The following is a 25606-nucleotide window of genomic DNA, read 5'->3' as shown; positions in this document are numbered from 1 at the left end:
GATCAAACTGCAGCTAATTTCAATGGGTGACCCTGATGAGGTGCTTTGAGAGATTGGTGATGAAACATATCAACACTTGCCTAAGAAGCTACTTGGATCCACTCTAATTTGCCTACTGGAGCAACAGGTCCACAGCAGATGTCATTCCGTTGGCTTTTCACTCCAGCCTGGAACATCTGGACAGCAAGGGTGCTGCTTATCGACTACAGCTTGGCATTCAGCACAATCATCTCCTCAAAACTAATCAATAAGCTTCAAGACCCTGGTCTCAATACCTCCTTGTGCAATTGGATGCTCGATTTCCTCACTTGCAGACTTCTGTCAGTTCAGATTGGCAACAACACCTCCTCCACAATCTCCATCAGCATTAGACATAGGAGCAGAATTAGGCCATTTGAGTCTGCTCCAACATTCCATCATGGCTAAATTATTATCCCTCTCTACCCCATTCTTTTGTCTTCTTCTTGTAACTTTTGAGACCCTGACTAATCAAAAACCTGTAATGTCTGCTTTAAACATACCCAATAATTTGGCCTCCGTAGCTGCCTGCAATGGATTCCACAGTTTCACCACCCTTGGCTGAAGAAATTCCTCCTCATCTCTGAGCTGCCTTGTAATAATCAGGTAGTGGAATTGAAACATTTAAAGTGGATTAGCTTCTTAGAGGTGTACTGAGTTACTTGAGTTATTGTCATCACGTTGATTTAAAAGGTAGCTAATCTTTGGTAACATCCCATCACATCATTTTGTTCAATGGCTGAGGAGAAACATTACCCAGGTCGCTGATGAATTAAAATAGTGCTATTAAAGTTCACCTTTACCATCTTTATCTTCTGGTATATTGTACAAGACTTTTAACAAGACAATTAAATATAGGATTAGAATTAGTCCACTCATACCATTGAATGCGCCATTCAATTTTGGCTGCTTTATTTTCCCTCTCAACTCAAATTCTGCAGAATCTGTTAGTCATTTAGGTCTTTCAACCCATCCAGTCCGTGTTGTATCAAGCATTCACCAACACCAATCCCATTTTATTGTCCCCACGTTCCATAAGACCATAAGCTATAGAAGCTGAATTAGGCCATTCTACCTCATGATTCAATCGTGGCTAATTTTTTTTACAATGCCATTCCCTGCATTCTTTCTGCAACCATTAAACACCATATAAATCATCAAGAGTCTATTAATGTGTTTGCCTTAAATATACCCAAAGACTTGGTCTCCACACCATCTGTGGCAATGAATTCCATATATTCACCATCCTCTGACTGAAAAAAATTCCTCTTCATCTCAGTTTTAAAGGGGTGTCCCTTTATTCTGAGGCTGAGCCCTCTGATCTTAGCTCTTGCACTAATAGAAACAGATCTTCTATGGATCTTGGGATCTTCTACAGATGGAAACATCTGTCCTCGATTCTTAAACTCTTCTACCGATGGCAGCAAACTCGCCACTCTATCCAGGCCTTTCAGTATTCAGTCAGTTTCAATGAGATCCCCCACCCCCACCCTCTGAACATGGAACTTGTGTTCAAGGGGGCAGAGCAACAGCAGTTTAGTGTGTCATTTAAAATTGGCACCCATGATAGTGTGGCATGCCTTCAGGCATCACTTGAATATCCAAGGGGGCAGAGCAACAGCAGTTTAGTGTGTCATTTAAAATTGGCACCCATGATAGTGTGGCATGCCTTCACTTTGAATATCCACTGAGATATCTGAACGTGCTTCAAAGCTCAAAGTAACTTTATTATCAAAGTATGAATATGCTACCATACACTACTTTGAGATTAATTTTCCTGCAGGCATTTACAAGAAAAAAGAAAGACAACAGAATTTTACAGAAAACTATACATAATTATGGGTCTCGGGCTTGGGGCATAAACCCACAACCAGCCTTTTCAGGATTGAGGGTGTATCCCTGGCAGAAACTACAGAATAGGGTTAAACATAGAACAGAGAGCAGTACAACACTGTACGGGCCCTTTGTTCCACATAGCCCTCCACTTTTCTTTCATCCATGTGTCTACCTAAGATTCTTTTACAACCCTAATGTATCTACCTCCAACACCACCCGTATCAGTGTGTTCCATGTGTACAGTGTGCTGCTGCCTGTGGACATCGCTCTCCAACCCCCCAGTACATTCTTATGAATACCTTGCGAAATTATGTCCCTCATTTTGGTCATTTCCACCCTGGGAAAAGGTCTCAGACTGTCCATTCAATTTATGTCTTCTTTTATCTTGTACACCTCTATCCAGTCATCTCTCATCCTCTTTGCTCCAAAGAAGAATGCCCTATCCTACTCAACCCATCCTCGTAAAATATCTATGCTTCATCCTGGTAAGTTTCCTCTGCAGTTTCTCTAAAGCTTTCACATCCCTCCCCCCCCCCCCCCCCGTTCATTTATAATTAATTAGGGTTAAAACAAATACCCTTATTACACACCAGTTGATAACCAGCTTGAATAGAACTCTGCCATAGCACATCAGTTCCCAGGAAGGAATTGAATTCAGGCAGTCAAATGTCACTGGGGCAGTTCACTGACTAGAAATTAATATAAATACGTTCTTAGTGATGTTAATGGGGCAGAAAATACAAAATGTTCATTTGTTGTGAAGTTTTAATTTAATTACTTTCTATTTGCCTAGAGCCCATTCTCTCTACAAACACTTGGCCCTGAATTGAATTAATGACACAATATCAGTCCATGCTAAAGGCAGCCATACAATCCCTTGCTCTAGTTATTATCTATTGTGGTTTAATCTTAAACCATGTTTTCACACATGCGTCTATTATCTCTGATCCAAGTTCCTTGTTTATATTTTTCAGTATGTACACAAGAACTTTATACTTGAAATACAGGCCTAAGGTGAAGGTAAGCCAAGCCATCAGATCACAAGTTTGATTTTGTTTTCTAGAACAAGGTCGTGTCACCACAAATCCTTTTAATTACAAGTGAAAGGGTGTGTTTTCCCATCTGTTGAACATGCTAATTATCAACCCATTTCATGGTAATTAAAACAGAACTTTAAACCAAATTTTGAATGTCATAACTCTCTCCACCCATTTGTTCTCTGTATATTGTAATACCATTAGATTACTGTCATTCTGATTTAAATGTCACCAAATTGCAGATGGCACAAAATTCGTGGTATAGTGTGCAGTGAAAAAAGTTATCTCAAAACTTATCTACACTCAGTAGACACGTTATTATGTATGCCTGTACATCTGCTCGTTAATTAATATATTTAATTTGCCAGTCATTAGGTAGCTACTCAAAGCATAAAACTGTGCAGATGTGGTCAAGAGGTTCAGTTGTAGTTCAGACCAAGCATCAGAATGTGAAAAAATGTGATCTAAGTGACATTAACCTTGGAATGATTGTTGGTGCCAGATGGAGTAGTTTGAGTATCAGAGACTGCTGATCTCCTGCGATTTTCACACACAACAGTCCCTGGAGTTTTCAGAGAATGGTGTGAAAAACAAAACAAAAACATCCAGTGTGGGCAAAAATGCCTTGTTAATGAGAGAAGTCAGAGAATGGTTAGACTGGTTCAAGCTGACAGGAAAGCGACCACAGACAACCACATATTACAACATTGTGCAGAAGAGCATCTCTGAATGCACAGCACATCGAAGCTTAAAGTGGATCGGCTGTAGTAGCAAAAAGACCACGGACATACACTCAGTGACCACAGTACAGGAGATCATTAATAAAGTGGCCACTGAGAGTAAGATTACAACAGGATCCCATTCAAGTGGGAGAAGGGCCAAAGAATGACATGTAGAATTTAATTCATACAAGTGTTGTAAGCTAAAATCTGGAGCTGGAGTCCCTCAGGCGGTCCTATGTTGAGTCCAAAGTTAACTGAGATAACCTGCAACACTGCTGATGCCAAACTAGCAGTCTCTGCTATTCCTTGGGATTCATCAGCTACATGGAGACAGGGAGCCTGCTCTCAATATTGTACTACCCTGGCTTGTGTACTGGCTTCCATATCACATAGACAGCTGGGATACAACGTTCATCTGTGGTGAACCCCAACCAATGGAGTACCTCCAGAGGTTGAGGTGATTAATTCTCTGAAAGTAGCAACTCGGGTAGATGGGGTGGTGAAGAAGGCACTTGGTGTACTTGCCCACTTTGGTCATTGAGTACAAGAGTTGGGAACTCATGTTATAACTGTACAAATCATTGTGAGATCCCATTTGGAGCAACACACACAAAAATGCTGGCATAACTTGGCAGATCAAGCAGCATCAATGGAGAGGAATGAACAGTCGACCTTTAAGTGCCAAGACCCTTAATCAGGACTAGAAAGGAAGAGGGGAAGATGCCAGAATAAAAAGATGGGAGGAAGAAGAATATAAGCTTGCAGGTGATAGGTGAATCCAGGTGTTAACTAAGTAGGAGGTGGTGGAGGGAGGGTTGATGAAGTGAGAAGCTCGAATGTGATAGGGGGAAAAGGTAAATGGGGTGAATAAGAATAAATCTGATAGGACAAGAGAGTGGATCATTGGAGAAAGGGAAGGAAAAGGGACACCAGAGAGTGGTGATAGGCAGGTGAGGAGAAGGGAAGGTTTAAGAGGGGAGCCAGAATTGCGAATGGAGAAAGGAGAAGAGAGGGAAGGAATTAACCAGAAATTGATATTCATGCCATCAGCTTGGAACCCACCCAGATGGAATCTGATGTATTCTCTGCCAGAGGGGAATGGGTGAAAAGAGAGAATGTCTGGGGTAAATGTCTTTGATTATGTTGGCTGTTTTACCAAGGCAGCGAGAAGTATAGACAGAGTCATCTTGAGTGATGAGTCAAATTGGGATAAAGCAACAGTCTACTAGGGGGTCTCAGCAAGTCGAACACCATTTGTGGGGAAAGAAGACTTATTGATGTTTTGGCTAATCAAACAGCTTTCAACCTAAGACACTGATATTTCTACTCCCACAACAAATGGTGCCTGACCCGCTGACTTCCTCCATTAAAACACAAGATTCTGTAGATGCTGGAAATCTTGAGCAGCACACGCAAAATGCTGGAGGAATTTGGCAAGTTAGGCAACATCTATAGGAGGCAATAAACATTCAACATTACAGTCCAAGACCCTTTATCAGGACTAGAAAGAAAGGGGTCAGAAGCCAGAATAAGAGGGTGGGGATCTTGCCTTTTCTCACGTCACTTACCAATTTTTCCCTTCACCCATCCTCATATTTGGGCTTCTGACCCTTCTCTTCCTGTCCAGATAGCACCATAAAACACTACAGCACTGAAACAGGCCCTTTGGACCATCTAGTCTATGCCAAACCAATAATCTGCCCAGTCCCATTGACCTGCTTCTGGACCATAGCACCCCATATCCCTCTGATCCATGTACCTAACCAAATTTCTCTTAAATGTTGAAGTTGACCTCCACATCTACCACTTGCGCTAGCAACTCATTCCACACTCTCACACTCTCTGAGTGAAGAAACTTCCCCTCATGTTCCTCTTAAACCTTTCACCCTTAACCCATGACTTCTAATTCTAGTCTCACCCAACCTTAGTGGAAAAAAGTCTGCTTGCATTTACCCTATCTATACCCCTGATAATTCTGTCAAATCTACCCTCAGTTCTCTAGGTTCTAGAGAATAAAGTCCTAACCTATTCAATCTTTCCTTATAACTCAGGCCCTCCAGACCCAGCAGCATCCTTATTAACATCCTGCACTCTTTCAGTCTCATTTACATCTCTTCTGTAGGTAGGTGATCAAAACTGGACACAATACTCCAAATTAGGCCTCACCAATGTTTTATAAAATTTCAACATAGCATCCCATCTCCTGTACTCAATAGATGGATTTATGAAGGCCAATGTGGCAAAAGCTTTCTATACGACCCATTCTACCTGTGACACCACTTTCAATGAATTATGGATCTGTATTCCCAGATCCCTTTGTTCTGTCACACTCCTCAGTGTCTTACCGTTCACTGTGTAAGACTAACCCTGGCTGGTCCTCCTAAAGTGCAACACCTCACAAGTAACTGCATTAAATTCCATCTGCCATTTTTCTGTCCTTTTTTCCTGCTGGTCCAAATCCTGTTGCGAGCTTTAATAGTCCTCCTTGCTGTCCACTACACCCCTAATCTTGGTGTCATCTGCAAATTTGCTGATTCAGTTTAGCACATTATCATCCAGATCATTGATATAGATGACAAACAACAACAAACCCAGCACCAGTCCCTGTGGCACACCACATCCAATATACTACTTCCTCTTGAATGCCAAGCAACTGAACCTTCTTGAACAACCTTACATGTGGGACCTTCTGAAAGGTCTTGCTAAAGTCCATATAGATAGTCCACAGCCTTGCCTTCATCTCCTTGTCTTCATCAACTTACCAACTTTCCTCGTAACTTCCTCAAAAAACTGTATAAGATTGGCTAGACATGACTTACCACACACAAAACTATTGTATATTGACATCCCTGATCAGTCCTTGTCTATGCAAATAATCATATATGCAGTCCCTTGGAATACCTTCCAATAACTTTTCCTACTACTGATGTCAGGCTCACTTACCTATAATTTCGGGGCTTACTCTAAGAGCATTTCTTAAACAATAGAACAATATTATCTATCCTCCAGTACCTTGTGGCTAGGGATAAAATATCCGTAGGGCTCCTGCAATTTCTGCAGTAGCCTTGGAATACGCTGTCAGGTCCTAGGGATATATCCACCCTAATTTTCACAGGACAGCAAACATCTCCTCTTGTGTAATCTGTATGGGGTCCATGACTTCACTGCTGCTTTGCCTCACTTCTATAGACTCTGTCCATCTCCCAAGAAAATATAGATGCAAGAAATCCATTTAAGGTCTCCACCATCTCTTTCAGTTCCTCACAAAATTGCCACTCTGATCTTCCAGGGAACCAACTTTGTCCCTTGCTATTGTTATGCTCTTAATATGTCTAGAGAAGCCCTTAGGATTCTCCTTCACCTTGTCTGCTAGAGCAGCCTTATATCTTCTTTTAGCCCTCCTGATTTCCTCCTTAAATTTATGTTTGTCTTTTATTCCCCCAAGTAGCTCATTTTTTCCTGCGACATACCTCCTTTTTCTTAAACAGGGCTTCAGTATCTCTTGAAAACCAAACTTCCATAAACCTGTTATCCTTGCCTTTTATTCTGACAGGAACATACAAATTTGGTACTCTCAAAATTTCACTTTTGAAGGCCTTCCACTTACCAAGTAACCCTTTGCCAGAAAATATGTCTCAATCCGTACTTGCCAGACCCTGTCGGATACCATCAAAATTAGCCTTTCTCAAATTTAGAATCTCAACCCAAGACCAGACCTATCCTTTTCCATAATTACCCTGAAACTTGTGGCATTATGATCATTAAATGCCAAATGTTCCTCTACACAAACTTCTATCGCCTCCCTGTGTCATTTCCTACCAGATACCTGCCTCACCAATGCTTGATGAGCTAATGACAAAGCCTCTCCACTCTATCACTGGCCCACTCACACGATCACTACTCTCCTTGCACCTGCCTTATTTTTGTTTGCCCTTGCTAATGAATCCCATTCACTGATTGTCACAGTTCAAGCTCCCAAACAGTCTGTGATCTCTCTACAAATTTACCCCTCTAAATCCTGCAAACTGTTAATAGTCTATAATATAATCCGATTAACGTGGCCATACCTTTGTTATTCCTCAGTTCTACCTCTAAAATCTCATTAGATGAGCTCTTCAGTCTGTCTTGACTGAACACTGCCATGATATTTTCTCTTTCTAGTAACGTCACCCCCTCCTCTTTTAATCTCTCCCACTCTATTATGTTTAAAGCAACAGAGCCCCGGAATATTGAGCTGCCAGCCCTGCCCCACCTGCAACCAAATCTCACTAACGGCTACAATGTCATAATTCCATGCTGTAAGCTCATCCACCTTTCCCACAATACTATTTGCATTGAAATATACACAGCTCAGAGCATTAGTCCGACCGTGCTTCAACTTTTGATTCCTGACTTTGTATGTAGGCTTAACAACATCTTTCTGCACAGCCACTCCTTTATCTTTTCTGGTGTTTGGGATCCCGTCCCCTTGCAACACTAGTTTTAACTGCACCACCCCGTGCAGCAGTAGCAAGCCTTCCCACTAGGATGTCAGTCCCCTCAGTTCGGTGCAAATTGTCCTTTCTGTACTGGTCTCACTTTTCCTGGATGAAAGCCTAATGATCTGAAGCTCTTCCTCTTGCACCACCTCCTTAGTCGTGTGTTAAACTATATGATCTTCCTATTCCTGGCCTCACTAGCACGTGGCACGGGTAGCATTCCTGAGAAAATCTTGGAGATCCTGTCCTTTAATTTAGCACTTAACACCTGGAGCTTACTTTGCAGAACCTCATCACCCATCCCACTTATGTCATTGGTACCGTTGTGGACCACGACCTCTGACTGCTCATCTTCCCACTTAAAAATGTTGTGATCTCAATCTGAGATGTCCCTGACTCTGTCACCTGGGAGGCAATAAATCATCAGGGAATCTAGTTCTTTTCCACATGAGGTCATTTCTGTTCCCCTAACCAACGAATCCCCTATCACTATAGCTCGTCTCTTCTTCCCCTTCCCTTCTGAGCCACAGAGATTCAGTGCCAGAAACTGGACTGTTATGGTTTTCCTCTGCTAGGACACCCTCCCCTCCAACAATATCCAAATCAATAATCCTGTTGTTGTGAGGAATGCCGCAGTGGTGCTCTGCTCTGTCTGCTTATCCCCTCTCCCCTCCTGACAGTCACGTGTCCTGTACCTTGGGTGTAATTACATCCTTGTATGTTCTGTCTAACAACCCCTCAGCCTCTCAAAGATCTGGAGTTCATCCATTTCTATCTCCAACTCCGTAACACAGTCTGTTAGAAGCGGCAGCTGGATGCACTTCTTACAGCTGTTGTCATCAGGGACACTGGAGGTCTCCCTGCCTTCCCACGTCCCTCTAGAGAAGCATTCCAGTATTCTGTCTGGCTTCACCACTGTTCTAAATGTGCAATAAGAAAGAAAGAATAAATAATGAAAAAAATCTGCCTATGCTTCTCCTATTATAGTCCTCGATGAGCCAAAGCCTCAACTCCTTACTTCAACAGTGGCCCACTCACACAACAGCCACATTGCATAAACCTAACTTCTTTTTATTGATCCTTGCCAAGTGCCTAATTATGCGCAAAAATGTGTCCTCGGGTTTGTGGCACTTAAAAAGTGCCGACTGTCCACACTCACTTCTTTTCAACTGTCTCTACGCAATCCACTGTCTCCTCGGAACTGTGGCGCACAGAATGCTGACTGTGCCCGCTCGCTTTTTTTCAACTGTCTCTCTTTACTCAATCTGCTGTCTCCTTGGAATTGTGACGCGCAAAATGTGCTGACTGTCCCCGCTAGATTCTTTTAAACTGTCTCTCTCTACACAATCCGCTGTCTCCTCGGAATTGTGACGCGCAAAATGTGCTGACTGTCCCCGCTCACTTTTAAATTGTCTCCCTCTACACAATCCAGTGTCTCCTCAGGACAATGGTGCGCAAAGTGATGAAGGATCTCGGCCCAAAATGTCGACTGTTTATTCCCCTCCGTAGATGCTGCCTGACTTGCTGACTTCCTCCAGCATTTTGTGTGTGTTGCTCAAGAGTTACTCCAGCAGGTGGTTTCTTTGCTCCTGATCCCAGCCATCTGCAGTCTCTTGTGTCTCCAACTCAGAACTTGGTAAGGCTCAGGATTTGGGTGAGAGTTTTGGAAATGTGCCTTGTTAAACCTTGTAGTTTAAGCTTGAGCACAGCTTCAGGGCCAGTCCTGCTTCCCAGTGGTTGTTATCGTTGACTCTGAATATCTCAGGAGTGGTGGAGAATCTCTTCAGGTAACACCCTTAACCACAGGCTCTCATAAAGCAACATCATTCTAGCTGTGGTCACAGCAGAATTGAACCAGAAATTGGGCTGATTTAATTCTTTTGCTGTACAAAGTGAAGAGAGTGTATGTGCAGTTAAAATCATGCCATTCTTTTCTCATATGTGGGTTGTGTGTCAAGGTCCAACACAAGCCAATTAAGGGCCCACATCATCTTGCACATGCCTTCTTCTCATTACTATTGTCAGGGAGGAGGTACAGGAGCCTGAATGCACACATTCAGTGTTTCAAGAACAGCTTCTTCCCTTCCACCATTAGATATTTGAGTAGACAATAAACCCATGAACACCAGCTCACTTTGTTTGCTCTTTTTGTACTTTGTGCCACTTCATAATGAGGGCAGTTATGGTCTTTCCATGACCATGATTGTTCTTGACAAATTTTCTACAGAAGTGGTTTACCATTGCCTTCTTCTGGGCAGTGACTTTAAAAGACAGATGACCCCAGCCATTATCAATACTCTTCAGAGATTGTCTGCCTGGTGTCAGTGGTCGCATAACCAGGACTTGTGATGTGCAGCAGCTGCTCGTATGACCACCCAGCACCTGCTGCCGTGGCTTCACGTGACCCTGATGGGGGTTGATGCTAAGCGGGTGCTACACATTGCCCAAGGGTGACCTGCAGGCTAGCAGAGGGAAGAGACGTATCTCCTCCCCACCACCCACTATTTGTACTACTTGTTTAATGTTTTTAATATGTATGTATTTCTTATTGTAATTTATAGTCTTTTTATGTGTTGCACTGTACTGCTGCCACAAAACAGCAAATTTCATGACATATGTCAGTGACAGTACGCCTGATTCTGATTCTGATGCCTGATGTGTCAATGCAGTAATGAGACAGTGACACCTTCTGGTGAAATGGGGCATCTAATCCTTGTCATTGTCCTATCAGATATATTTCAACGATGACCAGTGAATATCACCAAAAAGGCCTGATCCAGTATATATGTCCCTTAACTAGCTTTGATATAGTGTTGTAGAGAGAAGCAGCCAAACACGCCAACACACACACACACATTAAATACTGGAGGAAATCGGCAGGACGGGCAGCATCTATGGAGAGGAGTAAACAGTCGACGTTTTAGATTGAAAGCCTTCAGCAGGTCTCAAATAGTGTACTGTTTATTCCCCTTGAGTCTGCTCTGCCATTTCATCATGGCTGATCCAATTTTCCTCTCAGCCCCAATCTCCTGCCTTCTCTCCATATGCCTTCTTGCCCTGACCAATCAAGAATCTATCAACCTTTGCTTTAAATATACATACAGACTTGGCCTCTACAGCTGCTTTTGGCAATGAATTCCATAGATTCACTACCCTCTGGCTAAAGATATTCCTCCTCATCTCCATTCTAATAGGACATCCCTCTGTTCTGCGGCAGTTTTAGACTCTCTCACCATAGGAAGCATCCTCGCGACATCCGCTCTATCAAGGTTTAAAAGAAGTCACCTCTTATTCTTCTGAATTCTCGTGAATAGCCCAGAGCCATCAAATGCTCTTCATATGACAAGCTTTTCAAACCTGGAATCATTTTCATATTCATTGCTTTATCCAATTCCTACCCAAATCTAGTTTCCGTATCCTCATCAACACCTGATCTCCTTGAACCTCTCTCTCACTCACTCACACACACACACACACACACACACACATTCTGTCACTCAATTACACACTTGGGGTAATTTACAGTGTCAAGAAACCTAACAACCCTGCGGCACAATAGTAAAGCAGTTAGCATAATACTTCACAGCACCAGCAAAGGGGTTCAGTTCTCCCCTCTACCCCCCCCCCCCCCCATCTGTAAGGAGTTTGTATGTTCTCTCTGTGACCACATGGGTTTCCTACCACATTCCAAAAGACATATAGATTAGGGTGAATAAGTTGTGTACATACTGTGGTGGTGCCGGAAGCATGGTGACACTTGTCCCTCTGTACATCCTTGGACTCTGTTGGTCATTAACGCAAATGACACATTTTCCCATTTGTTTCAACATACATGTGACAGGTAAAGCTTATCTTTTAACTTACATGTCTTTTGGGTGTGAGAGGAAACTGGAGCACCCAGGGGAAACCCATAAGGACTCGGAGAGAATCTGCAAACTTCACAGAGGCATCACAGCGTAACAGGACTGAACCTGTTAAAGCCCTCACTTTACTTCAACAAATCACTGCTTTCTGTGGGATCTTGCTGACCGTGAATGGATTGCCAGATTTTCTATGCTATAACTAACTGCTTTTCAAACACACTTCATTGTCTGGGATGAGCTAACACCCTAAGTAAGGTACCAAAAGTTCTATCTGTAAGCACAAGTTATAAAAGTTCAAGTTTATTGTCATCTGACTGTACGTATATACAACTAAATGAAACAACCATAAAACAGGGAACCAAACAACCAGGTGTGGCAGGGTATTCATTAGTCTCACAGCCTGAGGGAAGAAGCTATTACACAATCTGGCAGTCCTCGTCCTGATGCTCCTGTACCTCCTTCCCGATGGTAGTGGGTCAAAGAGATTGTGGGATGGGTGGTAGGGATCCTCAACAATGCTTTGGACCCTTTGTCTACAACACTCCTGGTAAATGCAGGTTTTACTATCCTCCGTAGGGTCTTGCAGTCTGACGCCTGATGCCAAAATTTCATTAACTCTTCTACTTAAGGATTTCTCTTTAATTTACAGTTTTTGCTTGGCGTTTGGCCTGTTATCTGGGTGGAGACACCTCCTAAGAAGCACTAAAAGACATCGGAAGTCAAGATCTCTGAAAAACAACAAGCTGTACCTCAGCCCCTGGGAATCAATGTGCCAGATTCTGCGGAGTTGGTGTCTTGTGAGTGAAAGGTTTCAACGGAATCATGATGAGAAGAAACAGAGAGATATTTCCGATCATGCCAAGTTTTTTGTATTTATTTTTGTAAAGCACTGCCAGGTGTGGTGGAATTAAAAGGGTTGTTTTCAATTTAAAGTAGGTAGGCAGGGGGGCACTGCAGCTTGTATAATGATTGCTAGGTTTTTGTTAACACCTCAAATAACCAACTAAACCCGAGAGCAGCTAAGTTCTTTTGGCCAAAACATTGAACAAATATGGGAAACTAATTGCTCTTTACAGCATTTTTTTATTTTTAATTTGGCTCTTGTTCACAGTTCTGCCCATCTCATTAAATAATCTGCCATTTGTAGACTGTGTCCATAGGCACCGTCTCATGAGAAGTGCATGAACGAAGGTTAAAGTACCAGCAGTGAGCAAGGGTTGAGTTGCAGGGGGCTGGTCAGGGAGAGGGTGTGGGTGTTGGGATCAAGGGCAGATATTGGGAAAAGTGCCAGGGTTATACTCCCTCTTCGTTCCATTGTTTCCACTTCTGCCTTGGCTCCTCTTACTGGCTGTGTGCTGTTCTCCGACAAGTTGTTGAATTTTTATCATGGGATGTTTGGTAGGGGAGAGTGGTATAGGTAATAAATGATGTTTGTGGGGAGGAGTGTGTCCATGCAATTGGAGTGAAAATCCTCCGTGTTGCCATCATTCTGGTTAGGAAGCAAGAAGCTGTTGAGAGGTGGCGGCAAACTCTCAACAAAGGATTTAGATTCCTTTGTATATGAATTTGTGCTGGTCACATAAACAGTAGATCATTTTTGTGTGTGTATGTGTGTGTGTGTCTGTGTGTTGGGTAAGGAGAGATGGAGCACTCCACTGTATTTAAACTATTCAGATTGAGATTCATTTATTTATCATTGCCCACTTACATACCGGGGGGAGGAGGGGTCACTGGTTCTAGTGCCTCCTGCTGCCTGCATAAACCTCCTACCCCAGAACCCACCGACCAGGGGAGTTGTGGGGGCCACCAGCACTCGCCCTCGCTGGTCTTTGTCCTCAGTGCTTTCCGGCTCGACATCCATCCGCAGGGTGTCCTTTGTCACGTGTCCATGTCACTCGTCTTTAAGCGTGGAGAGGAGACCTATACTCTGACCTGAGCTCAAATTCTCCCACAACACTATCCCTAAACTATACATGACTCCTAGGTCCCTTTGCTGTCTCCAAAACCATCCTTACAAACCTAAAAACAACAACAACCTATTCTGACCTTGATGGAGGCTGCAGCTTTGCACCATTTTGACCATCACAACTTGTCCACCCTCTTCCAGATGCCCATATTGCAGCTTTAAATCCCAAGTAAGAACCCCTGTAGTTCAGTCAGTATCCTTCCTATCTATAGTGACATACACCAAAGACTTCAAGAAAATGATTTGCTGCCACAGTTTCTTTGGGGAGTTTGTACACTTCCTTTCTCCACTGGCTCTGCAACAGACTACCCAACACACTTCAGTTCCTGAGTCGTTTCACTTTGCTTATGAGAAGAAATTTGGTCTCTAAAACTTATTTAGGAATATTGACTCACTGTAATATAATTCTTCATTAGCATTTGTATGTGGTTCAGTCTATTCTTGAGCAGCTATAAAGAGTCTGGCATCTTTGCTCTGTTCTTTTTGCACACACCACCATACCCCCTCCCACCCACTTTCCCCTGCAGTGGTTACATGCCCTTTTACCATGTTTAACAGTAACTTTCAAAACATGAACATCAAAATCGTGTATTTTATTTTATTTAGAGATACAGTGTGGACTGGGCCCTTCAGACCTAATGAGCCACACCACTCAGCAACCCACCTATTTTACCATAGCCTAAACAAAGTAAATTTACAATGACCAATTAACCTACTAACCAGTGCATCTTTGGGCTGTGGAGGAAACCAAAGCACTTGAAGGAAAGCAGTCCTGACAAAGGGTCTCGGCCCAAAATGTTGACTGCTCGTTTCCACGGATGCTGCCTGACCTGCTGAGTTCCTCCAGCTTGTTTGTACGTGTTGATTTGACCACAGTATCTGCAGTGTACTTTGTGTATACTGAAGGAAACCCATGCAATTCACGGGGGTGGACATACAAACTCCTTACAGACAGCACTGGAACTGAACTCCAAACTCCAATGCCCTGAGCTGTAATAGTGTCGTGCTAACCGCTAGGCTAATATCTGAAAAGCGCCATCATGTTTATTTAACGTATAATCCAGTGTAGTTGCTTTGAAAAAGTTTTACATTCTAGAAGTAAATTGAGTACATTTTTTACGAGACTGAAGTGATTCTTCTGTACAGTGCAATGTTTATTTAGCACTGATGTCAGGGGATTAAGGTCAGTGTAGAAAGGTTGTTTGCTTTCTCTGTGTAGTTCCATTTTATTCTGCAGGGGTTTATGTGGCAGCCCACGAGGAATTGATGGAAACACTGTCAATCACGCCATTAATTTGAAGGTCCACTGTCAGTATCAATAGTATTGATTCACTAACATTATGTATATTCTCAAGCTGCTAATACACTGCCTAGATATGTTGTAGCTGGGTCCAAGAATGTAACAAATATTATTGTCGAAAAGGAAGGCATGTACCGAATATGTTTCGTTGTTGAAATTAAAAACCTGGTGACTACTGATGTAAATGCTTTGCTGAATATAGTTTTAGTTTGTTTTTGCATAGTTATTAAGTTAACACTTCAGCCAAATTAGTAACGTGGGTAGTGAATATGACTCCTGTATTTGGATGATTCCAAAAGGGCAAAATGAACAAATGGCCAAGCCCTCTGGTCAGTTTGTCCAAGAGCCTTGAGTCTTCCCCTTGTAAGAAAAAAACACCCCCCCCCCCCCCACACCCACACTGCCCTCGATCCACACTGCCCACCACATAGCAACTCCGAACACTATCAAGCAACTGGACAACAAAATACATTTAAATGATGTTTGATTGATTGCTGGATGTGTACTGTATCTGATTCTTTGTCTATACCCCTCAAACCTCTCACTGCCATGGTGCAAGTGACTGTTGGAACAATTTCCCCACTTAAATAGCACGTGGAAATGATGTGTTATCTGCATTGATACTTGTATTCATTTTTGCTTTTTTCTCAATGATACCTAATTAATAAATCTCTTGAAAATTTGAGCACACAAGCTGTACACTCATCCTGATGAAGGGTCTCGACCCGAAGTGATGACTGCCCATTACTCTCCACAGATGCTGCTAGACCCGCTGAGTTCCTCCAGCATCTAGACTGTTGCTCCAGGTTCCAGCACCTTGTAACTCCCTGCACTCAGCCAAAGGCCATGAATCTCCAAGTCATGGAGCTCCATGCATTTGACACTTTAATGTTAATTTGTTAGTTCTTTCCTCTAATGGTTCAAAGGGCTTTCAATCTGCGCTGGGAATTCTGTACGATCATTCCTAGCCTGAGCAGGAGGGGATCGCTTTGTATCGGATCATCTCTGGTGTGCGCCTCCAATGCACTGATCTGTATTGTGTGTGCGTGTGTGTGTGTGTGTGTGTATAATGGGACATACGGAAGCGGGTGTTTGGATTTGAGATGTTATTGGAGCATCAGCTCACAAAATGACCAAGCGTTCTGTGTAATAATGTAATTAGTGTGCACATTTATAAAGTATGTCTCTGTTGAAGGTTGTTACATGCAACAATGCCTGGGGGAATATAATGGCTTTATAGGACTGTGTCCTCACAGTGCCCACTAGAGGTGCTAGTAGCAAACAAGTAACACCATCAGTGTTATCAGTGATAGACAGCTTCAATTATTGAACCGTAGGTTATTTTGAATTATGCTGTAGTAAATCATATTGTAACTAACTTTTGTGGAAAATTAAAAGCTAATGAAAGAACATGATATTTTGTGTTATATATGTTGAGTTGAGTCATATATAACATATATGCACAGGCATAATGAAAAACTTGCAACAGCATTCAAAGGACATAACATCAGATAAGCAGCACTCACAGGGGCATGATATCAGATAAGCAGCATTCGCAAGAAGGCATACATTATGCACAAGAGATCCTGCAGATGCTGGAATTCCAGAGCAACAAACGCAAGATGCTGGAGAAACTTGGCTTTACAAGGCATTAGTCTGACCACATTTGGTGTATTGTGAACAGTTTTGGGCCCCTCAGAAGAATGCTTCTGGGAATGAAAGGGTTAGCACGTGAGCCTTTAATGGCTCTCGGCATGGACTTGCTGGGGTTTGGAAGAATGAGGGGGAATCTCATTGAAACATGTTGAAAGGGCAGGTTGGAGTGGACGAAGAGAGGGTATTTCCTATAGTGGGGGAGTCCAGGACCAGAGGACACAGACTCAAAATACAAGGACATCCTTTTGAACAGAGATGAAGAGGAATTTCTTTAGCCAGGGGGTGGTGAGACTGTGAATATATTGCTACAGATGGTTGCGGAGGACAAGTCATTGAGTACATTTAAAGCAGAGGTTGATAACTTCTTGGTTAGTAAGACCATAAGATATAGGAGCAGAAGTAGGCCATTCGGTCCATCGAGTCTACTCCACCATTCCATCATGGCTGATCCAATCTTCCAGTCATCCCCACTCCCTTGCTTTCACCCCATACCCTTTGATGCCCTGGCCAATCAAGAACCTATCTATCTCTGCCTCAAATACACCCAATGACTTGGCCTCCAGAACTGCTCGTGGCAACAAATTCCACAGATTTACCACTCTCTGACTAAAGTAATTTCTCCACATCTCAGTTCTAAAAGGACGTCCTTCAATCCTGAAGTTGTGCCCTCTTATCCTAGAATCCTCTACCATGGGAAATAACTTTGCCCTATATCTAATCTGTTGAGGCCTTTTAACATTCGGAATGTTTCTATGAGATTCCCCCCTATTCTCCTGAACGCCAGGGAATACAGCCCAAGGGCTGCCAGATGTTCCTCACACGGTAACCCTTTCATTCCTGGAATCATTCTCATCAACCTTCTCTGAACCCTTTCCAACATCAGTATATCCTCTCTAAAATAAGGAGCCCAAAACTGCACACAATACTCCGTGTGGTCTCACGAGTGCCTTATCAAGCCTCAACATCACATCCCTGCTCTTATATTCTAAACCTCTAGAAATGAATGCCAACATTGCATTCTCCTTCTTCACAACCGACTCAACCTGGAGCTTAACCTTTAGGGTATCTTGCACAAGGACTCCCAAGTCACTTTGCATCTCTGCATTTTGAATTCTCTCCCCATCTAAATTATAGTCTGACTATTTATTTCTTCCACCAAAGTGGAGTTTATGGTGAGAAGGCAGGAGAATGGGATTGTTTGTGGATTACAGCAAGATTGGGGGTGTAGTGTTCAGTGAGGAAGACTGTCATGGCTTGCAGTAGGATCTGGATAAGCTAGGAAAATGGCAGTTGGAATTTAAGTGTGAGGTGCTGCACTTCGGTAGTACCAACCAAAGTGGGTCTTACACGGTGAACGGTGGGGCACTGTGGAGTGTGGTAGAACAAAGGGATCTGGGAATACAGATCTGTAAGTTATTGAAAGTGGGGTCACAGGTAGATAGGGTCTTAAAGAAAGCTTTTGGTACATTGGCCTTCATAAATCAAAGTATTGAGTACAGGAGATGGGATGTTATGTTGAAGCTGTATTGGTGAGGCCTAATTTGGAGTATTGTGTGCAATTTTGGTCATCTACCTACAGGAAAGATGTAAATAAGGTTGAAAAACTACAGAGAAAATTTACAGGGGATGTTGCCAGGTCTGGAGGACCTGAGTTATAAGGAAAGATTGAATAGTTTAGCACTATTTTCCTTAGAACAGAGATGACTGAGAGGAAATTTGATAGAAGTATACATAGGGTAAATGCAAGCAGACCCTTTCCACTGAGGTTTGATGGGATGACAACTAGAGGTCATGGGTTAAGGGTGAAATGTGAAACGTTTAAAGGGGAAACTCCTTCACTCAAAGGGTGTGAGAGGGTGGAATGAGCTGCCAATGCAATTGATATATGCAAGTTCAATTCCAATATTTAAGGAAAGTTTGGATGGTAGGGATATGGAGGGGTATGTTCTGGGTGCAGGTCGATGGGAGTTGGCAATTTAAATGGTTCAGCACGGACTAGATGGGCTTAAGGGCCTGTTTCTGTGCTCTACTTTGACTCTAATGGGGTTGAGAGGAATAATAAATCAGCCATGATTGAATGATGAGCCAAAATGGGCTAAATCTGTTCCTATGTCTTATGTCCTTACCTAGTAGATGTGATTGTCATGTGCACAAGTACAGTGAAATCAAAGTCAGAGTTTATTATCAAAGTACATATTTGTCACCATATTCATTTTCTTGCAGACATTCACAGTAAATACACAAATTACTATAGAATCAATAAAAGACCCAACAGGATGTACAAACAGCCAATATTCAAAAGGCAGCAAACTGCAAATATGAAAAGAAATAATAAATAGAAAATAAACATCAAAAACAGAGTCCTTGAAAGTAAGTCCACAGGTTGTGGGAACATTACAGTGATGGGATGAGTGAACAAGAGATGAAGAGGCCTTGAGAGTGAGTCCATTCCTCAATTGTCAGGGCTGACAATTCCTTTATTTGACACCCCCCCCACCTCACAGATGGTGTTTGACCCATTGAGTTCCTCCAGCCGATTGTTTATTGCCGGATTATCCACACTGGTGTGTTCATTGCTGAGGGAGAGTGCAGAGCACACACCAGGATGCAGCGTGCAGGGTAATCAACTGAGCTTCACTGAATACACAATATGTCAACCCCTCCCATGTGGGGGTGGCTAACTGAATTTTTTAATTTATCATTTTTTTTGGAATGTGGGCGTTGCCAGCTAAGCCAGCATTTATTGCCCCTCCCTAGTCGCCCTTGAGAAGGTGGTGATGAGCTGCCTTCTTGAACCGCTGCAGTCCCTGAGGTGTAGGTACCCACAGTGCTGTCAGGGAGGGAATTCCATGATTCTGACCCAGCGACAACGAAAGAACGGCGATATGCTTCCAAGTCAGGATGGTGAGTGACTTGGAGGGGGATTCCCAAGAGGGGTTGTTTCCAGGTATCTGCTGTTCTCGTCCTTCTAGATGGTAGTGGTCGTGGGTCTGGAAGGTGCTGCCTTAGGAACTTAGGTGTGTGTTGCAGAGCATCTTGTAGATAGTACACACTGCTTCAACTGTTTGTCGATGTCGAAGGGTTTTCCCCCTCATGCCTGTTGATTCCATTTTAGCTGGGGCACCTTGATGCCATACTCAGTCAACTGCTGCCTTGATGTCGAGGGCTATCACTCTCACCTCACCTCCAGTATTTAGCTCTTTGGTCCATGTTTGGCATAGGATTAACCCATTAACTCCCACATCTCCCCTTGAAAAAGAAGAGAAAAACTAAGTATGTACTTATTGCCGATAGAACAGCATTGAAATTACAGTCTCTGAAATTGTGTGATTCGGTTCACTTTACCCATAGCACGAAACTTGTTCTCCTGACATAAACATTAGAAAATTGCCAATATTATATCTAATTTTTTTGTTTTTAATGGTCTCCCTCTCTTTGTCTTTCTCCTTTTTTTCCACCAATTCCTTTTTTTTAAAAAAAAGAACAGTCTCATTTTGTGAAATGTTTTCAAAATTCAGACACTTTAAAAAAAAACACTAAATCTAATGGAGGTCAGGATAGGCTACCTGAACACTCTGGCAAAGTGAGAGAATTAATCTGCCTCTTTAGTCACTTGCACTAAGCTATTAGGCCATTGAAAATATCTCTGTGGTGGGACAGATAAATGTCCGTATCTGGTATAGGGTCCTGGAATATCAGAGTGGTTGGAGATTCTTGAACAGGTCCATTCACTCACTCGAGTTATGCTGTCAAGTGCCTCCATTCTCTCAAGTTCAGCTTCTCAATGGCATGCCATCCCAGTAGTGGTGAAGAGATTTTGAACAACATAGGCATCATCTCCTAACTGTTTCTCATTTTTACAGGCGGAAGTCGTAAACATTCCTTTCACACTGTGCTTATGTTTCCCGGCCCAATGAGAACTTAAAATGTGGCCACACATTTTAATTCCACGTCCCATTCCCATTCTGATATGTCTATCCATGGCCTCCTCTACTGTCAAGATGAAGCCACACTCAGGTTGGAGGAACAACACCTTATATACCATCTGGGTAGCCTCCAACCTGATGGCATGAACATTGACTTCTCTAACTTCCATTAATGCCCCTTCTCCCCTTCTTAACCCATCCTTGATTTATTTATTTCCCCCCTTTTTTTCTGTCTTTCTCTCTCTGCCCATCACTCTTTGCCTGTTCTCCATCTCCCTCTGGTGCTCCCCTCCCCCATTCTTTCTCCCTTGGCCTCCCGTCATGATCCTTTCTCTTCTCCAGCTCTGTATCCCTTTCACCGATCACCTTTCCAGCTCTTGGCTTCACCGCACCCCCTCCTGTCTTCTCCTATCATTTCGGGTTTCCCACTCCCCCCACTACTTTCAAATCTCTTACTATCTTTTCTTTCAGTTAGTCCTGATGAAGGGTCTCGGCCCGAAACGTCGACATTGCTTCTTCCTATAGATGCTGCCTGGCCTGCTGCGTTCCACCAGCATTTTGTGTGTGTTGCGAGAACTTTCTTTGTTGGGTTTAGCGTAATGGCTGTGACATCTGCCCTAGCGTCCATTTTGAACGTCACTGCTTCATTTTGCAACTGGACCATGGCACACCAACATTGTCTATTTAAATCTGAAGCCCCAAGGAAAGCTGTCCCTTCATCTGAATCATGGTTTTCTTTGGCCTTCTAAGGAACTGTTTTTGAGTGACACTGGCTTTAATAATGGCCAGCTTTATTCCATTGGTGGCATTTCACTGTTTTTGCTGGACAGAATTCTTTAACATGGAATGGAGACTTGCCACATCTCCTACAGTTAGACTTTTTACCTGCTTTCTGTTTACCTTGTCTGTTTTGTTTGTCCCCTCTTTCTGTGCAGGCTCGAAGGGCCGAATGGTTTACTTCTGCACCTATTGTCTATTGTCTATTGACTGCACCTTGTTTCCTCTCATATATCCCATTTTGCTTTCCTGTGAAATACTCTTTGAATCTGTCCTGCACTATTTTGTATTCCGTTTTCTGAGCATCCGTCAGTCCTAATCCACCCATGATGTCATCTGCTTTGTCCCCCCCCCCCACCCCCGCAGTATATCAGTGTGCTTACTTGATGCCAATGTTCCCTCTAATTTGTAATGTGTGCAAAAATTTTCTGCTGTGCCATTTTTTGGTTGGCTATAAGAAGATAGAGGTTTATTATATTCTCCAACAACGCACACAAAAGAATGTTGGAAGGTTCCAACGGGTCAGGCAGCTTCTACGGAGGAAAATAACCAGTCGACGTTTCGGGCCGAGACCCTTCAACAGGATTCAGTCATCCTTATCCACACACCTTCATCCCCACCCCTTACCTGGTATCACCTATCACCTGCCAGTTTGTACTCTTTACCCTCCCCAGATCTTATTCTGGCTTCTGCCCTCTTCCTTTCCATTTCTGATGAAGGGTCTTGGCCTGAAACATAAACCATTTATTCCCCCTTATTGATGCTGCCTGACCTGCTGAGTTCTTCCAGCATTTACTCTTGATTTCCAGCATTTGCAGAATCTCTGTTTACACAATGTTCCAACTGGGATCTCGGTTATAACATGACTTCCCATTTCTTGGACTCATGAAGGCAGGACTCAGCCTGAAATGTCAACTTTTTAATAAGTCCATGGATGCTGCCCGACCTGCTAAGTCCCTCCAGCATTTTGTGTGTGTGATTTGGGCCAAATCTCTGTGGTGAAGGTTTTTGGTAGGTCAGGAGAGTGATTGAATTAATATTTCAGGCTAGTATTTATCAGAACAAGCAAATTGTGCTTCCCTCATGGTTAAAATCTAACTCATTTGTCATCCCAGTATGCTGGGATTCAGGCAGGCCGAGCTGCCATTCCTGTCACATTCTTTTCCCCACTGACAGTGTTTCTCTTCGAAACGTGGCCTCAGCTTCTTTGGCACATTCACACAAACTCCTTGCTGAAGTTTTTTCCTTTGGAGGCAGTCCTTCAAGATTGAGGGTATGTTCTTCAAAGTATGTACCATTACGTACTGTCAGAGTCCACTCCTTTACCTCCCCAACTCCATTGGTAAATCTGAGTCCATTCCTGCTTCCCCCTAGCAGCATTCCAACACCTTTCAGTGCAGATCATAGCTCCCCGATTAACACAGCAACACGGGGAGGAAGAGTGAAGAGATTTGTCTTGAAATTTATTCCAAGGTAAACTTATTATCAAAGTACACACTGTATTTGTCACCAAATACTATGAGATTCACTGACTTACAGTCGTTCACAGTAGAACTACAGTTGGACAGTAACATTGACAAGCAACTAAAGTGCAAAAGAAGATAAACTGCAAATACAAAAAAACAAATAATAATAATGAATAAATAAGTAATAAATAATATTGAGAACCTGAGTTCTAGAGTCCTTGAAAGTGAGTCCATAGGTTGTGGAATCAGTTCAGTGTTGAGCTGAGTGAAGTCACACACACTGTTTCAGAAAGGGTAATGGCTGCTCCTGAACCTGGCCGTGCGGTTCCTGAGGCTTCTCTGTCCTGATGGCAGCAGCGAGAAGAGAGCTTGGCCTGGATGATGGGTGCTGAAATTGTGGGCGAACAACCCAATAACTGGAATTGGAAATGGCCTATTTCAGATGTACAGTGACAAGCCTGTCTTGCTTCCCATTCATGCAGAGCAATTCATTACACAGTACATTGAAGACGATATCAGATGCAGAATGATGTGTAACAGCTATGGAGAAAGTGTAGTGCAGGTAAACAGTAGTTCGTTTAATTCTCATTCAACGATACATGAATGCCGATGAAAACGGCCAAACCAAACAGTGTTGCTCTGGGACCAAGGTGTAAAACACCGTGCCAACAGTCACACACAGCACAGAGCACGTACGGCACATACAGGTGTAGGACGGAGGGCATAAGAATTTTGGATCATTCTCTTTCAGTGAAGGTGGGACTTGTACAGAAGAGATGGTTTGCATGCGAAATGGAGGGGACTAATATCCTTGCGGGAAGGTTCGTTAATGCTGCACAGTGGAGTTTAAACTAGAGTTGCAGAGGGTTGGGAACCAGGGTGCCAGATCAGTTAGTGGAGAGGTTCTGAAGGCAGATGTTTGTAAAACCTCAGACAAAGTCAGGAATCAGAAGGTTGAGCAAGGTGTGACTCGTGTCCTGAGCTGCATATATTTTAATACAAGAAGTATCACAGGAAAGGCAAATAACCTCGGGGCATGATCAAAGCTTGGAATTCTGACGCTGTGGCCATTAGTGGAACTTGGTTTCAAGAGGGGCAGGACTCAATATTCCAGGGTTCCATTGTTTTAGACACGACAGACTGGGAAGGATGAAAGGGGGAGGTGTGGTGTTACTGGTCAGGGAAAATATCATGGCAGTTCTTAGTCAGGACAGACTGGAGAATTTGTCTAGTGAGAGTGTTATGGGTAGAACTGAGAAGTAAGAAAGGTATGACCATGTTAATGGGGCTATATTATAGGCCACCGAACAGTTCGCAGGAACAGATTTGTCTAGATATCACAGATCTCTTATGCAAGAAGCATAAGGTCGTTATAGTAGGTGATTTTTACTTTCCACACATTGACTGGCACTTCCATGTTGTAAAATGACTAGATGGGATAGAGATTGTCAAATTTCCTTAATCAGTACATAGAAGTCCCAAGGAAAGAGTGTGCGATACTTTATCTGCTACTAGGGAATGAGACAGGGCTGGTGGCAGATGTTTGTGTAGGGGGACACTTTGCACCTGGTGATCACAATGCCATTAATTTCAAAGTATGCAAAAAGATAGGTTTGGTATGAGGGGTTGAGATTCTAAATTGGTGAAGGGCTAACATTGACAGTATCAGAAATGACCTGGCAAGTGAGGATTGGGACAGCCTGTTCTTTGGCAAAGGTGTACTTGGTAAGTGGGAGGACTTCAGAAGTGAAATTTTGAGAGTACCAAGCTTGTATCTGCCTGTCAGAATATACGGTGAAGATAACAAGTGTAGGAAACCCTGGTTTTCAAGAGATATGGAGGCCCTGGCTAAGAAAAAAAAAGGAGGTACGTTGAAGGTATAGGCAAGTAGGAAGAAATGAGGTGCTTAAGAAGTCTAAAAGATGCAAGAGAACACTTAAGAAAGAAATCAGGAGGGCTAAAAGAAGGCATGAGGTTGCCCTAGCAGACAAGGTGAAGGAGAATCATAAGGGATTCCACAGATAGGTTCAGAGCAAAAGAATTGCAAGGACAACATTTGTCCTCCAGAAGATTACAATGGTAATCCATGTGTGGAGCCAAAAAAGATGGGGGAGACCTTAAATAATGTTTTGCATGTGTATTTACTCAGGAAATGGACACAGAGTCTATAGGAGTGAGGCAAACTGGCATCAACTTCATAGACACTATTCAGATTACAGAGACTGTAACCATAAGACATAGGATCAGAATTAGGCCATTTGGCCCATCGAGTCTACTCCACCATTCAATCATGGCTGATCACCTCCTCGGCTCCACTTCCCGATCTTCTCCCCGTAACCTTTGATGCTGTGTCCAATCAAGAACCTATCAATCTCTGCCTTAAATACACCTACTGACCTGACCTCCAAGCTGCCTATGGTAATAAATCCCACAAATTCACCACGTTCTGTCCGAAAATATTTCTCTACATCTCTGTTTTAAATGGATATCACTCTATCCTGAGGCTGGACCTTCTTGTCCTAAACTTTCCCACCGTGGGAGACATCCTTTCCACATCTACC

The 25606-nt window shown here is 43.0% G+C and overlaps 1 protein-coding gene across 4 annotated transcripts in view; it reads left to right on the top strand.

Annotated features, from left to right (window-relative positions):
- Window positions 1–16630, top strand: part of acer3 (alkaline ceramidase 3) — a 287701-nt gene extending 271071 nt beyond the window's left edge. Inside the window, exons 10-11 of one of the 4 annotated variants that reach the window (XM_073044270.1) lie at window positions 2829–2874; window positions 12604–12806. In XM_073044270.1, coding sequence (XP_072900371.1) covers window positions 2829–2874; window positions 12604–12660 — 103 coding nt within the window. In that variant the 3' untranslated portion in view covers window positions 12661–12806. Of the gene's footprint in view, window positions 1–2828; window positions 2875–12603 lie in introns of all 4 variants that reach the window. The other 3 variants (XM_073044272.1, XM_073044269.1, XM_073044271.1) reach the window with 3 other exon arrangements.
- Window positions 16631–25606: the final 8976 nt, after the last annotated feature.

The sequence above is a fragment of the Hemitrygon akajei genome, chromosome 4, assembly GCF_048418815.1.
Source record: "Hemitrygon akajei chromosome 4, sHemAka1.3, whole genome shotgun sequence".
NCBI lineage: Eukaryota > Metazoa > Chordata > Chondrichthyes > Myliobatiformes > Dasyatidae > Hemitrygon > Hemitrygon akajei.
Note: the sequence above shows the minus strand (reverse complement) of the source record. Positions and strands in the feature narration are given on the sequence as shown.